Source organism: Anolis carolinensis, chromosome 5, assembly GCF_035594765.1.
Source record: "Anolis carolinensis isolate JA03-04 chromosome 5, rAnoCar3.1.pri, whole genome shotgun sequence".
Classification (NCBI taxonomy): Eukaryota; Metazoa; Chordata; class Lepidosauria; order Squamata; family Dactyloidae; genus Anolis; species Anolis carolinensis.
In genome coordinates this window covers 199,738,068-199,757,333 of record NC_085845.1, presented here as the reverse complement: position 1 = coordinate 199,757,333, position 19,266 = coordinate 199,738,068, and the positions used below count along the sequence as shown (strand labels likewise).

The 19,266-nt window shown below is 38.2% G+C and overlaps 1 protein-coding gene across 3 annotated transcripts in view; it reads right to left on the bottom strand.

Annotated features, from left to right (window-relative positions):
- The window catches only part of exoc4 (exocyst complex component 4), a 474,612-nt gene that overhangs the window by 381,935 nt on the left and 73,411 nt on the right, over positions 1-19,266 (bottom strand). For all 3 annotated transcript variants that reach the window (XM_062981251.1, XM_062981249.1, XM_062981250.1), the window contains one exon: positions 7,190-7,367. In XM_062981251.1, the coding sequence (XP_062837321.1) occupies positions 7,190-7,367 (178 nt within the window). The remainder of the gene's footprint in view (positions 1-7,189; positions 7,368-19,266) is intronic.

Below are 19,266 nucleotides of genomic sequence, written 5' to 3'. Positions count from 1 at the left end.
AGAATTAGGAAGACAGAATGCTGCCTCCAATTATACTGATGTGCTTGCCCATCTAGCCCAGCATTGTCTTAGACTTATCTAAATGAGGACATTATCTGAAAAAGGATTTTTCCATTGCCTTCCACCTGAACCTTCTGAACTAAAGATGAAAGAGGCTATAGCTTGGATCTTCTGTACTTTACACCATACCACTGTGAATACAAGCTGATCTCATGTTATTCTGAGGGCTAAGCCAGGCCAGATTCGGTTATTTCTTGGGGTGCAATACTACCAGGGAATACCAGAGTCCAAATTCAGTTTTTCTCAACTAGGGCTACACCTATAAAATCAATTGCTAAACAGAAGTCAACACTTTGAGAACTCCTACTTTTCTAACATGTCTGTTCTAGTTTGCAATGGCAATTGGATTTAAGCAAAATATGTCCTTCTAGGACTAGCATTATACATGAAAGTCTATAAGGTTACTGCCAGTCAAAGTGGACAACTCAGACAGATAGAACAATGAACTGAACCACTAAAAGGCAGCTTGCTGTTTTCATAACACAAAGTCTATGCTCTGCCATTGTGCTACGGTCTTTCTCCACTCCACTAAAAATTCAAGCAATCATACAACTCCAGATGACGAACACGGCAGAAAAAAAAATCACAAGCTGTAAGATAAGCTAAACACATATGACCTACGCATAACACTACTCTCATGTATAGCATTGAGATGACTTTGGACACGAAGTCATTGGGTGGAAAATTGCACAAATACACCAACCATTTACTTCTGCATTCAAGAAATGGGACAGAATGCTATGTATGTGTGTCAAGGACAATTCTCTTGATAAGTCCCCATAGTAAAAACCCTGGAAGTAAGCAAGAGGAATGAGATGAATCAGTCTATGTACGGTAGAGTTTCAAAAGTTAATGAACACCATTTTTAAAAGTATGGTGAAAGGGTCAGAAGTGTTTAATCTTTCTTTAAAGGGAATGTGTAGTCCTTAGATTCTGGAAGGTGATACAATTCTTAAAGGTCATTATTAAACTTGTCCTATTTTAACTTTTCTGCTAAGAATGCTTTAAAGTCACCTGATCTGATGAAGCCATTGTTTCAAGTAACGCTGTGTTAGTGTGCTAAAGCAAGTGGTAAAGCGAGGCAAATGCATTCTTCTGAGAAATAAAACAAAATTTATATCAAAGAGGCAAGAGGCTAAAAGTTTGGAAGTTTAGCTTTGAAGAGCCTAATGCCTCCGGAGTATTATTTTGTTTTCTGCCAACTCCAGCTCTACCTCAGCTGCATTCTTCAGCTGCAGCAGCTGTCAATCACCATCTGCCAGCCACTCTCTCAATTAAACAGAAGAACCACAGCATTCAGAATTTCAAGGTCACAAATGGAGCACATTTGTCAGCCAGACAGAAGGTAAATGAGAGGCAAACCCTTCCTTTTTGGAAAAACTGCAAGGCTTTCTGCAGCCTTGGGAACAAAGTTCTGTTCCTGAATCATACAATCATAAAATCATGAAAGCACAAAATCGTAGAGCTGCAAGGAATCCCAAGAGCCATCTAGTCAAACTCCTGACATACAAATAAGCACTCTTGAAAGGTGTCCATCCAATCTCTCTATTTAAAGATCTCCAAAGGAGGAGAGTCCATCACACCATGGAACAGCATGGCAGACTCTTGAATTGTCAAATAGTTTGTACAACAAATAAATTCTTCCTAATATTTAAGTGGAATCTCTTTCTTTCTAATTTGAATGTATTGACTTGTGTGCTAGTCTTAAGAGGTCCTAGTGATGTAAATCAAATCAATGCCTACTTAAGATACTGTGGGTATCAAATGTTTTGATAGTGTTAAAATGGCAGAGAAATGCATGTTAGCATTAATAGTAGTATTAAAAGTCTTTATTCAGCTACAAATTAGGAATGCGCAATAGGATCCACTTTCCATTCTCCCACCGACCCCTTCCTCTCGGCCAGCCCTTCACTTTTGATGCTGCAAACAATGATAAGATAGGCTGGTAACAGAACAAACACAAGGTGCCCATTGAAATGATCATTTTTGTCTCTTGTTTAAGCCCTTAACTACTAAGGACGCCTTGTGTTTCCCCAATGGCAAGTTACCGTCTCCAATATAACTGATCTGTGGTAACCAATTTCAGTCACAAGCTCTGGCTGCATCGAAGTTTTCACATCCATACAATTTTGCTGAGTGGAGTAGAGTGCAGAGAGTGAAGCATTGGGGTAGCTTTTGAGGAAGTCACTTTCTTGTAACCTAACCTCTCCCACAAGGACTCTTAACACACTCCTTTGACTGAACAGAAGTAGAGAAATAAATTGGATATAATAAATCAGTCTTGTAAAAATCCAGGTGCTTGGCAGCCATCTTTAGAGTTGCATCAGATCTCTAGTACTTGCAGTTAAACTGAGGGGGACTTATCGGCACTTCCCTTTCTTCTAAAGCACTTTTTTTAGGTCAGGTCCATGAGCAAATGTTCTGATTCAGCATGAAAATATTTCCCAGATGAGCCTTCACAGTCAATTGCTCCCTTGACCTCCTTTTCGATAGGCACCTTCCTTGATCTTGGACACAGCATGGGGATGGTGATAACTTTTGACTCAAGTAATTTACCCACACAGCCTAAGTCTGCGAGTGCCAAAAGCGTGGTCTAGGCTCTGCAAAGACCTCAGACCCTTCCTTGAGGTCAAGCCAAGGGTTCCATTTGTTGTTGTTATTTATTTGTTCAGTTGCTTCCGATTCTTTGTGACCATGTGGAGCTCCCTGCCGGCTGTGGCCACTCCCAGCTCCTTCAAGATCAAGCCAGTCACTTCAAGGATACCATGCACTTGGTTGGCTCCTCTTCCTTTTTCCTTCCATTTTCCCCAGCATCATTATCTTCTCCATGCTTTCCTATCTTCTCATTATGAGGCCAAAGTACTTCATATTTGCCTCTAATATCCTTCCCTCAGGCATTAGTTCTTGGAGTATGGACCGATTGGATCTTCTTGCGGTCCAAGGCATCTCAGAATTTTCCTCCAACACCACAGTTCAAAAGCGGTTAGCAAACTATAGGGTTACTTATAGTTTGCCAATCTGATCCAGAACAAGGAACTACACTTGATCTCCCTCATACAGCGCGTGAAACAAAGCAACTTGTTGAAGCAATTATTGCAGGTGACTTCAGCCACCAACCCAGTGTTGCTCCCAGATCCCCTCCCTGAGAACAACTCCTTTGAAAAGAGTCTTTGAATTGCTACCTGCTACATTATCTAATGAACACTTTCCTAGCCAACTCCAAAAACTCAGATTTTTTTTAAAAAAAACTATACTCCCAGCATCTACAGCTCTTAGATTTATGATTTGAGGGAGACATAGTCCAAAAGAGCAACCATCCCAAGCTCTACCAACTACTAGCTATCTGCCCTCTCTTTGCCACCATTAACACTCCTCACATCATATATCCCTCTAGATCTCCATGATGACTCTTCACTCTGCCTGATTGACATCGGCTTGCTATTAATATTGGGCTTTCCAATGGACCCATTTGATCCACATCCCCTTTACTGATTGTTCTCCGTAATTTGATACTTCAAGGAAAAACCACATAGTCAAGGTGAGTTGAGGAAAAGAAAGGAATAAAAACAACACAATCCCCTACCTTGAGAAATGTGGAAGTCCTAGTAATTATTGCCACAGAGTTGTAACTCATTTTAGTGTTTTTTCTCATTACTAACAGACTAAAATCTGGAGCCTAGCAAACATTGAATTCCCCTCGCTATATACACTGAAGACAAAACATGGCAGATGCCAGCATCATTTCACATTTTATATAGGACAGATCTGAGTTTGCCATCGTGTGAACAAGCCACAGGACAATGCAGTTAACTCTGATTCCTTGGCATGCATATCTATATTCTACATGTTACTCATCACTTTCACGCTGTCAACGCAAATTACACCTTTGGTAGAAAGCAAAACAATATGAGACGCAGAAACCCTACAGAGCACAAAATGAAACTAGCCCGTTTCAGCTACAATCTGGCCCAACTCCACTTGATCCTTCTTCCCAGAATGCTATTCGGAACAACCAACATTTTCTACAGCTTGCTATGTAAAGATTTTAGAGCAGCATCTTAATTGTGCCAGAAGAGCCTGAAACTCTATTAATCATATTATTCTCAAGCAGCTTATCCCTGCTATTACATCTTTAACTGGAGGTGTCTTATTGTTCTTTTCAATCAAATATTTAGTACTGCAGTAATTATGCTCTCAACGAACTGCTAAATTAAAGAACTAAATTAGCAACATGCCTAAAATGTCAAGGAAAAAAAATCTAATATCTCTATCACTAGAGAGTGAAGGCACAGAAATTCATCTCAAAGGCTTCTGCAGACGCAGAGGAACATTAGCTAAGAAACAAAAGTCAGTTGACAAATGAGGGAGCAGGGAGAAATAAGCAGAACAAAATAAGTAATCAGGGGGAAAACCCAGTGAAAACCCTAAGAAAAAGTAGTATTAGATAAGGTTGTTAAAGGAGATAAGGCCAATATAGAGCAAGAGACACTTGCCCGTGAGCGCACGTACACACATACGCACATCTCTTAATTACTTATTTATTTCTGCATCTGGTGGCATGAGAATTAGGTACAAACTATAGCATCTGATACATGAATGGCAGAGTCTTTTCAGAAGTGGCACCCAGCTGATTTAAAGCCTTTAAATCTTTATCCTTGAAAGAAATCTGGAGCAGCAGAAAATAAGTTGGCTCCATACTGTCCATTAGTGGTGGTCTTTGGTGCCACCTATGTATGTTTTTTTAATTAAATAAATTACATTGGAAACTGAGAGGCATGTGGGATAAAAATAATTTTCAAAAACTGAACTCTGTGGTGGTCTAGCCCTCCAAGGTCACCTGGGGAGGCCAATGAAGACTTTTTAACACTAACAGTTGTCCAACTCTGGTCTATACCTTGTCTCATCTCTGCTCCCTAGTATTCTTTTCCCCCCTATCTGTTAGTTCTTCAGTTAAACCTTTTCTGTACTTAAATATTTTCTAAGATTTCTTCTGACTGCTCAAACCCTTCCCCCATTTTATAAAAACCCAGTAAATAGTTGGAAAAATAGGATGGGTATTAATGGGTCGAGAGATTTCACTTGCAACATGCCGTATCTCTAAGCTGAAGGAACACATCTCCGAGGTAAAGCACACAGCATACCATGTGGGCGTGATTACACTAATCTTGACAATTGCTTCTTCACCCATTTTCTGCCCACTACTTCCATCTGCTCACAAATGCATCAACACATCAATGTTTGGGAAAGATTCAGACACCCACAAAGCCAATCCCACCTGTCAGAATCATGTTCTATGGTGCTCTCTTTTCAAAAGCGTTAAGGTTATCCTCAAATTAAGAGTGCTCAAGATGAAGCTGTGAACAATTCAGTAATATTATTTTAAAAAACAGACATTCAGTTAGCGCCTAGAATAGGCATGGTACTACAAGCCCCTCTAGCCTGAGCATAACGTATGGACAGCCATCTCAACCAAGAATTAGTGGCTGAACTAACTCTCAGGGTTCTTAATCTGAACAACAACCCTGTGATTCCGGCCATGAAAGCCTTCGACAACACATAAAACAAGCGAACTATTTCTAGTTGAGATGTTCATTGGCCAAATATTGCAAAGCTGTATTCATTACAGAAAATATTGCTTTTTAAAAGAAAAATATGCAAAATATCTAAGTTGGTCTTCTAATCACTGGTTCAACTTGTAACTGTCCTGATATTTTGGACTCCCCAAATCCTTGATCACGAGACATGCTCAAAACTCCTGAAGGACTCAAGATGGAATACCACTGTTCTATATCATGGTAAAAAACAGATTTACCCATGGTTTTTAAAATGTTTTCTGTCACAGTTTTCCCAGTAGCAAATACACTGGTCGGAATTAGTGTGAGGGTCCCTCAAAAGTTGGAGGAAACACAACTCAAGAACTCTTATTGTTACTGTTATCTGTACAAGGAGTGCACACTGTTATTCCCATAGTAATCAAAGCAAAGGATAAATCCCTTAAACTAAATGGGTCCAACCAAAAATATGTATATAAATACATATTTATATAATATAAATATAAATATAATATAAATACATATAAACATACATATAATTGTAGGGAATTCTATCCCACTTTAGAAGGACTAATGCAGTCAGAATGGCAGATATTGAAAAAAAAAATCTGCTACTTGATTTGGCTAAAGTTAGCATAAAGTAGCTCAGGTTAAAAATTAAATGGATGAAGTATACAGGAGGCAACTCACACTATCTGACTTCCAGAGCTTTCATTATTAAACCCACTTCATCTTTTGAGGGCTACTGACCAGATGTTCACATAAGGAGCATGAACAATGACACCAATATGTGGTAAGACCCATTGAGACATGTGGTTGATATATCTTTTGTCGTCCTGGTTCCTGTATGCAATGATATTTAGAAAGAAACTAGCTAGAAGCATAATACAACAGCTCCATGTGAAACACGGTGGGAAAGAGCCAAGATCAATTCTCTGCTGGAAATCTCAGCATGGAGCTATCCAGCAGCTACAACTAGAGCATGATGATGGGCAGAGACAGGTGTTTTAAAGCAGCAGCACTTTTGCAAACAAGAAGGTGGTCCCAATGTTAAGTACAGGCTGGCTGAAATCTGCTGATACAGCAAGGGAAGATGCTGAGGGCATTAAAATGCAGAGGAACTTGGTGATCTTTAAACAAAACCCCTACAAATTCTAAGCAATGTTTCAAAACAGCACACAAAAGACTTCAAGTTCAGAATGCCAATGCTTACAGCACTGTCAAGCAAATTTTCAGCTGCTGTTTTGTGCCTATTATACAGCATTTGTGGAACACAAATCATTTCACATGAGACAACAGAGACCATGTATTCAAGCACCTCATTAGGACATGGCATTCAAGACGTATTTGATTTCTTTATCTAGGCACAAAAAGGCTCCTCTAGACCCCAGGTGGGTATGATGTGCTGTCCAGAAAGCAATAAAACCCCCATACCCATGGGAGATACATTCCCAGCCCCAATTACAAGAAACCACAGATTCCAATACAACTCTATGGTAACTTCCGAGGTAAGAATTGCTCAAAATGTAAAATGTTCCAAAAATCTGTGCTTGTAGATGTGCATATGTGGTGCTTACCTGCAAGACATCCTGGATCTTGACCCACACATCCGCCATGTCATACAACTTGATATCACCATCATACTGACTGGAAGGAGAAGCCACGGTCTGCTGAAGGTGCCCCAGGACAACAGCATGAGCAGCAGCAACAGCATTGAATTTGTCAAAAAGAAGTTCTAGAAGTTCCAGAAGTAACCTAAAATCATTTTGGGGAGACAAAAAAGGTTTCATCACTTATTTTTTAATGCATTCTGCGGGGTAAAAATTGAAGAAAACAACATTGCAGCAACTTGGTCATTATCCAACCTGGTCATTGCTATAAATTACAAGGGGCCAGCTGAGTCAGAAGGGGGGGAAGTTAAGCAGAGAGAGAAATTCAGTTATATGAGTCTCTTGTAGTTTGCTATGCAACGGTTCAATGCATGCAGTCCAGAACTGTGAAGACCTTCATAGTGTATCTATAAAAAGAACTAAAGGTAAAAGCTTTCCTTGACATTAAGTCTAGTTGTGTCCAACTCTAGGTGGTGCTCATCACCATTTCTTGGCATATAAAATGGCATAGCTATGAACTGTTAAAAGTATGAAGGCCCTAGATGTAGCAAAACAATTGCAAGTACAGTCTTCTACTGTAGGTACCTAAGCATATCGTAAGGCAATGGATTAAGATACATGATTTGCAAAAGCTCTCATTTTAGTGCATGTGTGACTAGTACATGGGTAACTCGTAGATAGTCTTAAAATAGTGGTTTCAAGCCGCAACCTATTTTAAGTGACCTGTAACCCTGATACAAGAAAAATAGCCTTTTTGATAGGGTAAATGAAAACACATTGAAAATAGATTGTTCAGTATAATACAATTCAAAATAATGTTAACTTATGACATATTTAATATGATGATTAAAATTGTAACTCATTAAAAAGTTTAAAAATTCGTGGTTGAGTTTTCGTTAATGCCAACCTCATGTCATTCTCAACATTTAATCTGTTTCACATTTTTCTTTTCAGTTAAAGAAGCACTGAAAACCCACTCTAATATGTAGAAACAAGGGGGAGTAAAACATGGTGACATATGGATCACATGATTTTTGGTTTTCCCTTCTTAAAATTTACATCGGTCACCACTGCCCATCAATCCCACAGATAAAACTGTTTGTGACCCCAATTGGGGTTGTGACCAATGTGTTGGGAACCACTGTCTTAAACCCTATACAAAGTATACATTAATACTTTAGAATCAAAGAGTTGGAAGAGACCCAAGGCCAATCAGTTCAGCCCTCTAACAGTTTGGGGAAAATATTATCTTCATTTTGACAAGTAGAAGATACCATACAAAATTTTAGAAGACTTAGAATCATAGAATATTTATCAGATGTAACTTGAATCCACACAAGAGGAAACAAGACATCATGTAATCTTCTAGGAACAGCTTTTCAGGTTCTGTGCTGGCTAATTTGCTTCCATTTTTGCTTGAAATAATAATTACAACTGATGCTTGGCATGGCATTTCATGTACTAAAGATTTGGAAAATTTCCTGTTTTGGAGTAATACATTCCAAATTTGCAATAAACATGCATGTCTTTAATCTAACAGATTTTAATATTAAGGACTATCAACAAATTAGTTAAATGTTTTTATAAGAATCATGAACTCTTCAGTAATGAATCACCATCATACTTAGATTTAGTCATATTAAATCTACATAATGACAAACACATTAAAATATTTGTCTTTGAACACAATATCAGCTCAAAACTTTTTCATTTATTCAATTAATTTTCTGGAAAAATAATATCTCTCTTTTTGTTCTTAATTTCCATGATCTTCAGGAAACTAAAGGCTGGTTGTTGCTGTTGTGTGCCTCCAAGATATTTGCAAATTAGGGAGTTTCTGAGGCAAACCTATCACAAGGTTTTCTTGGCAAGATTTATTCAGAGTTTTCCCAGTGCCAACCTAAACTAAACTCTTTTTAAAAATCTAGTCACTTATTTTGTGTATGGTGAGAATGTGGTGGATGTTATTTATCTGGCTTTCAGCAAATCCTTTGATAAGTTCTACAATAATGTTTTCATTTGCAAACTGACTGAATATGGAATAGATGGAAACACTGTCAGATGGATCCACAGCTGGTTGGAAAACTATGCTACAAAAATAATAATCCATGGTTATATTTCAAACTGAAAGGGTGGAGTGCCTCAAAGTTCTATCCTAGGCACATTGTCCTTCAAAAATGTTTCAATGACGGTCCTTTCGAAGGCTGGGTACATTATTTTTCTGACATGGAACAAGTTTATTTTTGAGGGGCTGTTGATACAGATAGGGACCTGGATTTGTTGTTTTGGATCTCGTGTGAGTTTGAGACCCACAGAAGCACCTCAAAAGATTTCCAGGCACTGATATTTTTGCATTCCTATGTATGTAGCCAGCCTATACTATAGGTTTACCTGGGCCCCTAAAGTGGCTCAGTCTAAATGTCAACTGTCTGCTTTAGAAGTGGTCTGCAATATCCTTTAATAAAGTTAATTACATGTATTTCAATAAAATAATCTTAAAGTAAAAAAAATGTTTCAATGACTTAGATAACAGTGTGGAAGTAGCCCTTATTAAAACAGGAGAAGTGGTCAGCCCATTTGAAGACAGGAACAGAATACAAAAAAATGGATAAACTATAACACTGGACAGAAATTAATAAAATGAAATTCAATACAAACAAATACAAAATTCCACATTTAGGCCCCAAAAACCAAATGGGGACCATGGCTCAACAGTGCTATGTGTATCAAGGACCTTGGGATTATTGTTAATCATAAGTAGAATATGAGCCCACAGTGTGATGCTGCAGTAAAAAAAAAAAAAAGACTAATGCTATTTTAGTCTGCATTAAGAAATGCACAGCTTCCAAATCATGGGAAATAATAACACTATGTAAGAAAATTTAGATTTTCTGTTCCTGGTTTGAAAGTATTATTTCCTGTTTAATTGTGAGGCACTTACTTTGAAAGTAGTTGTTATACTCCAGAAACCTCGTTTTTGTGGCTACCATTTTTAACCTTTCATGTGCCATTTTTAATCTTTTGTGCAGAACGCAAAAATAAAGTTTTTGGAGTTTAATAAACTTTTTCCAAGTTTTTGTGATAGAACCAATTAGGAAATGACATTTATAACTCAGGAATAATAATCGTGTTACATATTTACTTATCGTGTCAGAAGCGAAACCGAGGGTACAGTTGTAATGTATTTAAAAACAAAAACAAAACTTAAAACTAAATGTCCTTTGACCAGTAGCTGGCCACTTGGAGTGCATCTGGTGTAGTTATAAGAAGGTCCTCCATTGGGCTCAGACAACATTGTAACAGGTGATCTGCGGTTTGCTTTTCTCCACACTCATATGTTGTGAACTCCACTTTGTAGTCTCATTTCTTAAGGTTGATTCTGCAACTCGTGGTGCCGGAGCGCAGTCTGTTCAGCCTCTTCCAAGTCGTCCAGTCTTCTGTGTGTCCAGGAGAGAGTCTCTCATTCAGTATCAGCCATGGCTTAAGGTCCCACGTTTTAGCCTGCCACTTTTGGACTCTCACTTGCTGAGGGGTTCCTGCGAGTATCTCTGTAGATCTTAGAAAACTATTTCTTGATTTAAGGTGGCGTGCTGGCTGAAATCCAAACAGGGGGTGGGCTGGAGATGTCACTGCCTTGGTCCTTTCATTATTGGCTGCTACTTCCCGGTGGATGTTAGGAGGTGCAATGCCGGCTAAACAGTATAATTTCTCCATTGGTGTGGGGTGTGGACATCCTGTGATAATATGGCATGTCTCATTAAGAACCACATGTACTGTTTTAACGTGGTGAGATGTGTTCCACATTGGGCATGCGTATTGAGCAGCAGAGTAGAAAAGCGCAAGGGCAGACATCTTCACTGTGTCTGGTTGTGATTCCCAGGTTGTTCCAGTCAGCTTTCATATGATATTATTTCTAGCGCCCACTTTTTGCCTGATAGTCAAGCCATGCTTCTTGTAGGTCAGAGAATGGTCCAGGGTAACTCCCAAGGATTTTGGTGTTCTGCAGTGCTCCAGTGGGATTCCTTCCCAGGTAATCCTCAGAGCTTGAGATGTTACATAGTGTAATCATGCTACATACTACGCTGGTCGGGCCTTGTCTGGAGTACCGTTCTGGGCATCTTACTTAACAATATAGACAAGTCCAAGCAAATTTAAACAAGGGCAATAAGGACAATAAGGCATATTGAGAACAAAGCATATGAGGAAAGGTTGAAGGAACTGAGCATGTTCAGCTTGGTGAAAGATGGCATGATCACACTTTTTAACCATTTCAAGGGTTGTCATAAAGAGGAGAGTGTTGGCATGTTCTCTGCTGCAGAGATAGTAGGACCAGATCGAATGGTTTGAAATTACAGGACAGTAGATTTCACTATAACATTAGTAGGAACTTCTTGACAGTAAGAGGGGTTTGGGAATTGAATTAATTGCTTATAGAGATGGTGGAATCTCATTCTCTAGACGTCTTCAAAGGAGGTTAGACAGCTACCTGATGGGAATGCTTTAGCTCACGCATGGACAAACTTCGGCCCTCCAGGTGTTTTCAACTTCAACTCCCACAATTCCTAACAGCCGGTAAACCGTTAAGAATTGTGGGAGTTGAAGTCCAAAATACCTGGAGGGCCAAAGTTTGCCCTTGTCTACTTTAGCTGGAGATTCTGTATTGAGCAATGAGTAGGACTACATGGTCCATGATACCTTTCCCAACTCTATAATTCTGTGCCTGTAGTTTTCAGATCTCAGTAGGGATTTGAAACCAGAGCTCCCAAGTTCTAGTTCAGCTCTCAAGCCACTATACCAGTGGTTCTCAATCTGTGGATCTCCAGCTGTTTTGGCCTTTAACTCCCAGAAATCCTAACAGCTGGTAAACTGGCTGGGATTTCTGGGAGATGCAGGGCAAAACACCTGGGGACCCACAGGTTGAGAACCACTGCACTATACTATACTGGCTCTCCAAAATTCTATATAAATTCCAATAATTTCCCTGGTCCCACACAATTTCCATGTCACAGAATAAGTGTTACACATGTAAAAGATGTTGTTTAAAACTGAACATTGTTGTTCATAATTATTCAAACAATGGTTTTGCAAGGCATTATTTTAGATTCAGCAAATACCATGGGCCACCATAAAGATAAATAAATGGGTCTGAAAACAAATCATGCATCAATTCTCCTTAGAAGCTAAGGTGACTTCACTGAAGCTATCATACTTTGGACACCTTATCAAAGTGCATGACTTATTGGAAAAGATGATAATGCTTGGTAAAGTCAAAGTAGAAAAAGAGAAATGTTGAATTACAGATGGATGATTTGATAAATAAAGCAAACACTCTGAGTTTGCAAGACGGGAGCAGGGATGTTGATGGCTGGGCTTTTCATTTACAGGCTTGCCATAAATCAAATAGACAGCAAATAACAACAACAAAGGAACATTTCATTCATTCTATGAGAGAAAGTAGCTCATAAACGTTGTTTTAATATCCAGATAGGTTTTCCTTTACCATTTCTGTTTAAATATGGCAGTATGTTTTAATTTTTCATGTGTGAAGTTTCACCTCTATTTTTCAAGCCCTGCACACAAGTTTATAGTCTGAAGAACAGTAAAATAAACTGAAATCAATACTGAGCTTTTTCTTTTTCTTGTGCTTTTCCATGGTTTGATTGGAAAAAGGAGACTACATTTTCTTATCTCCAACTCTACACACACCTGATACAGTAACTCTTGTGCACTGGATTTATTACGAGTGCCAATATTTGAGAGCATACAATGGTATTTCATCAGAATTGCAGGAACTTTCTTTGTATTCTGCAACCAATATTTGGGGAAAAGGCTTAGATCCAGATGCACAAGACCAGAAACCTGAAATCCCAAGGCTCATCAACTAATGCCAATTATCAAGATTTTACTATTATGTATCAGGTGTGTATTGCTATATTCCCATCAAAATGTCTTCCTAATTAGGTGTCCCTATGCCTTTTAAACAACCCAATTATTGTAATTAATGTACCATGGCAAAACCTATAACTATTTTGTGGTCAGGCAGCCACTTGCCTCATTGAAAATTTTACATTACTTATAAAATAGAACACTTCTACTGTCTAATGCTGTTTACTTTCTTAAGCAGGCAGATGGAAACTTACAAAAACAGTTTTGACATCAATAGAATGGCAATGGAGTGCTAGATAATAACTTCACTAAAAATGATTATGATTAATTATGCATTTGGCAAAGAATGGGAATAAATATGAATTCTATCCTGCAGAAATCAGCAGAGACACTTCAGTGTGGTGATAGAAAGGCCGTCATAGATGATGCAAATGTTTTTGATTATTGTTTGAATAACATATGCCAGCTGGAACACTTGCAATTGTGGCTTTGATTCTTAGGGAACTGCTCTAGACAGTTTTTCATTTAAACGATAAAACATCCAGTGGCCCTATTAAATAAGGTTTCAGAATCCAAGGGCATATGAACATTTATCACAATCACAAGATGAGGTGTGATATTAACATTCCAAAAAGCAAACCTAGATTTTGCAACTTTACATAAGGGACACCATTTTACTACATCACTGTACATAATAGGACTTGAGCATCTATAGATTTTGATATCTATGGATTGTCCTGAAACCAAACTGCGGTGGATACCAAGGACCCATTGCGAGAGTCCTTACAGCTCAGTTTACAATGGGTCCTTAGTATCTACTGCAGTTGTGTCACTGTCTCCACCATCTTTCCCACTTTTGGTGTACTTGTCCGTCTTGTTTGGCCATTTCAAATCCGTAAGTCAATTAAACCAATTAACGCAATTTATTCCCAGTCTTCAGTAATACAACCTATAACATTTTGTTTTCTTTTTTAATTTGTAAATATGTTTAAATTGATTAGCTAGTGTGTGACTTTAGAATTAAGACTGGAAGTCATATACTAAAGAGAAATGTTAGACGCTTGTTAAGATTTCTGCTATTAAGACCTGATTTTGTATTACTGTTGAGAAAGCAAAGGTCTTGAGAGTGCCAAGATTTTGCACAGATTAGAAAGTGAAACAAGCTGCCCAACACTCAGGGCCCAAGGGCATAATATAAACAAGGCAGCTCATTTTGTTTCAGTTCAGATTCTAGCATCCTGTGACATGTGGCATGTATATTTTACGGTGAAAGAGATGAGAGCTTGGCAATAACAAATCAAGGAAAAACAAGTAACCAGAAGGAAGAGGACCACTTTTCGAGGAACAGGCAGGTTTTTGCATAATTAAATACAGTAGAGTCTCACTTATCCAACATAAATGTGCCAGCAGAATGTTGGATAAGCGAATATGTTGGATAACGAGGAGGAATTAAGGAAAAGCCTATTAAACATCAAATTACAATATGATTTTACAAATTAAGCACCAAAACATGTTTTATAACAAATTTGACAGAAAAAGTAGTTCAATACACAGTAATGCTATGTAATAATTACTGTATTTACAACATCACAATATATTGAAAACATTGACTACAAAAACATTGACTACTAAAAGGCAGACTAAGTTGGATAATCCAGAATGTTGGATAAGCGAATGTTGGATAAGTGAGACTCTACTGTATTATCATTTCTTGGGGGGGGGGGGGGGGTAGCTGAAAACTGTAAAAAAAACCATTGATTTGGGGAAATGCAGAATACCAGCTCAGTGATTATACCTTAACGACTAATATCAGAATGTAGGCATCAGTTGTGATTGATACTGGCTGCCCTAGTCATTTTCAACATTTCCTAAATCAGTGGTTCTCAATCTGTGGGTCCCCGGGTGTCTTGGCCTACAACTCCCAGAAATCCCAGCCAGTTTATCAGCTGTTAGGCTTTCAGGGAGTTGAAGGCCAAAACATCTGAGGACTCACTGGTTGAGAACCACTGGCCTAACTCAAACGAAGTTTCAATGAGTTTCAATGCTCAGATGGATCCAGATACCAAAACAACCAAGAGTAACATGAGCACATCTTTTACTGGATAGTATAAATAGTCCGATATTGTGATGTCACACTGGTTTTTTTATTATCAGTGCAAATAGGTCAACTATCCATGTTCAACACTCTATAGGTGCCACTAACTTAGCTGTTCAGATACCAAAGCATTTGTTAGAATAGGAAGCATAACCTACACACCTTTCTGTCTGGAATCCTCTGACTTTATTGGTATGGGAACAGTAATGGCATGGGGAAATTCTACAGCCTTGGAACTGGTGTGGTTCTAAGCTAGCAATCTAATGAAAACATAGACAAAAACCAAAGAAACTAGTAAGAACACTGTCTCCATTACAAAAGGTGGGAAGATACAAAGTGAAAGGAAGGAAAACTGGTAATGTGGGAACCTTTGAGCAAATTTCATATAGTGTCTAGAGAGAAAACAAGAAGCCTAAATTAGCCAAAAAAATAGTTAATGGTTTCTATTCACACCTAAACTTTACACACTGATCTGAAATTATTACTGAGATATCTACTATTTTCCACCACCAGTTTCCATTCTGAGCACCACCAACCTTCAGGAAATTAATTAAATATATTATGGTGCGATGTACTTTCAAATCTAATTCTGGCACAATGAGATGAGCTGAACAACTATCAAGTTACATCAGTGGTTCTCAACCTGGGGTCCCCAGATGTTTTCAGCCTTCAACTTCCAGAAATCCTAACAGCTGGTAAATTGGCTGGAATTTCTGGCCATTGTAGGCCAAAACTTCTGGGGACCCCAGGTTGAGAACCACTGAGTTACAATATCATGCCTCTCCTTCTTTCCAAACTGGCCCTATTGCATTCAAAGATGAAAAACTCCTAAAGGTTCTCAGAATTTTTGCAAAACTTTAATATAAGGTGACCAAAACAAACAGCAAAAAAAAACAGTATTTATTTCCCTTTTGCCTGCATAATGGCAGTAGGTTTGTTCGTTTTAAGGGGAAGTGACCTCCACAGAGCATCCGTCCATGTTGACGAAGGTCCATTTGGGCAGTTTGACAGTCCAAGTTCACAGCAGCAATACAAAAACACAGTAAATATGTCAACAGAAAGTGACACATGCCCCAAGGCTGTTCTTCCTGTTTGGGCACTAAATGGGCACAACGTGATGCAATATGACTGCTGATACTTGAACGAGGTCACCAGTGGTGATTCACAAATGCTCCCATTGTCAACACGCTCTTGTAGATCAGGCTAACCTTCCTCAGCAAAAACACACAACTCAAATTTACCAAACAAGAAGTTGGCACAGCTGGCAAAGCATCTGACTACTGGACTGGACTGGAATGATAACTCCTTTAAAATCAAACAAAACTGGAAGAAAAAGGATTGCCCTCTAGGTCAAGTCAAGCTCTACAATGGTTTCCAGTGTGAAAGATGGAGGAGTAGGAGATGGGATGGCCACTGCACCATTAATTCCTTCAGTCTAAACACAAGTCCAGGAGTCCATAATGCCAATTTAGATCCCAATGAAAAACATCACAATTGCAAAAAGAGCTATTCTGGACACTTCTCAGTAGGCCACTGTTTTTAGATTTATTCCACAGAGTTGTTAATCCTGCAGCTAACAGTGTAAATATACACATACTCCTTATGGTGATGGTGGTGTATTGAAGTTGTTTCCAACTTATGACGACACTAAGGAAAATCTATTGCAAGGTTTTCTTGGTGGGATTTGTTCAGAAAACATTGGCCTTTGAACTCCTCTGGGCATGGCTGGGTTAAGTGGGATTTCCAGGGTTAAGTGGGATTTCAAATCCTGGTCTCTCTGAGTTCTAGTCCAATGGTCAAACTACTACATCATGATGGTTCTCTTCATAAATATTCCATACAGATCTGTATAGCCTTCCCAGTGAAATGTATACCCAATAACTTTAAGCACACTTTAAACTGTAATAGAAGAATCCATGGTCATGTTTTTGCATTGTTGTGTACCTTCAATTTATTTCTGACCTATGGTGACCCTAAGGCAAATCTATCATAGGGTTTTCTTGGCTGAATTTGTACAGGGGAGGGTATGCCCTTGCCTTCCTCTCAGGCTGAAAAAAGTAAAACTTCATCAAGGTGAAGCACAGGTAGCATTTTCACCAATTCTGCCAGTGAAGGGTAGAGGACCACAAAGAAATAGAAAGATACGAAAAGTGAACTGAGATTTCAGAGGGATTCCACCACACCATGGTGGCTACATATTTTTGCCTGTTTTATCTTTAAAGTAATGATCACAATATAATGTTTTCAATTATAAGATGGACCAATAACAAGGAAAAGAGATGTGAAGCTGTGTTAATTAGAAGCTATTCATAGTAGGTTTATCTTTCTGTAAAAACGTTCACAATAACTCTTATAAAGAGCTTATCTTGTCTGAGTATTGTGTGCTTAAAAATACATAAAACACAATGCAGTCAAAGTTAAACATTCGGGGCAACTGGTATGAGTAAAAGTTACACACACTTCTAAACCTAAGACCAACAGACTATAAACATGCTTAATTATACCTTGAACATGCTCACAGAATTTATTTTATGAGAAAGACTCTGAACTTCTTTGTATCAATAAGAAGCAGAATTTAATGTTCTGAAGAACAAAGAATATTATTTAAGTAATCTTTAATCTCAGAATTGAATAAGATGCCCCAGCTACCATGATGAATTCTTCATATTGTCTTAAAACTATTAATATGACACAAAAAGGGAACATGTGTTTGAAATATGTTGTGAAAATCAAAACTAATCTTACAACTAATGAAAATGTATTTCCTTTCATACTTCTTGTTAACAAATGACTGCGTTTTTAGAGTATCTTAATATTGTTTTATTACAGCTGTACTGTTCATGTATGCTATTTTAATTTTGGTTTTAAATGTCAATACTCTCCTTTTTACTCTCAAGTGAAAACAAAGACCAATTATAATTCATGAATCCACTGCAAAGCATCTGTATTTCAGAAACAGCATCATAAGACAAAAGTCAATATGATTAACATTTTCCTTCCAATGCATCTTATCAAAACATGTACCTTATACGTATAGCCTGAATGTAATTTTAGGCAATATTTTTAATAATTGTTTGCATGAAACCACCAGGAAGCTAAGGTGTCACTATCCCAGCCACCTATGGGCACAATTCAGGAGTACAGTAGAGTCTCGCTTATCCAACATTCTGGATTATCCAACACTTTTTTGTAGTCAATGTTTTCAATATATCGTGATATTTTGGTGCTAAATTCGTAAATATAGTAATTACTACATAGCATTACTGTGTATTGAACTACCTTTTCTGTCAAATTTGTTGTATGTCATGATGTTTTGGTGCTTAATTTGTAAAATCATAACCTAATTTAATGTTTAACAGGCTTTTCCTTAATCTTAATTCGCTTATGCAACATTCTGCATTCTTACATTGGATAAGCGAGACTCTACTGTATTTCATATTTTGCATGACTGGATAAGGAATCTAAATCTGTACTTAAAAAGTTGTCTTGCAGGTAGCTACCCATCTCATCTGCAGCATGAGTGAAACAGGAAACAAAAAATCCACTGAATACCACAGTTTAGATGGCTCATATGGAGGCAGGTGGCTCTTCACGTATCCTGGTTCCAAATTACCCTTAAAACATATGCCTGGTCTTTCTAGTGAAGCAGAACAAGACATAGGGAAAGCTGAACACTTATTCCTTGGTTAATAGGTCTATCAAAAAAGTTTCCGTGCCATAGCCTTTACTCCTACCATTTTACTATTAAGTACACCCCTCCAGGTCTGTATAACTTCTTCTCAGTAGCTAAGTCTGCAAGGAGTGATTTCAGGTTCCTAAATCAAGAATAGGCAAATTGTGACCCTAAAGGTTATTTTTGATACTCATGGCCTCTCCACGATCATCCTTTCTCTAGCTACAAAATGGAACACTCCCTCATTTGAACACTTGAGGAGAAGAATTTCACTTTTAAATTGGTTATAAAGGGTCTTGTACTGTTTAACAACAAAAAGAAGAAGAAGAAAGGATCATCCCACTAACATTCAAAATAAGTGTATCAGTTGCTGGGGACGGAAGGGGGAGG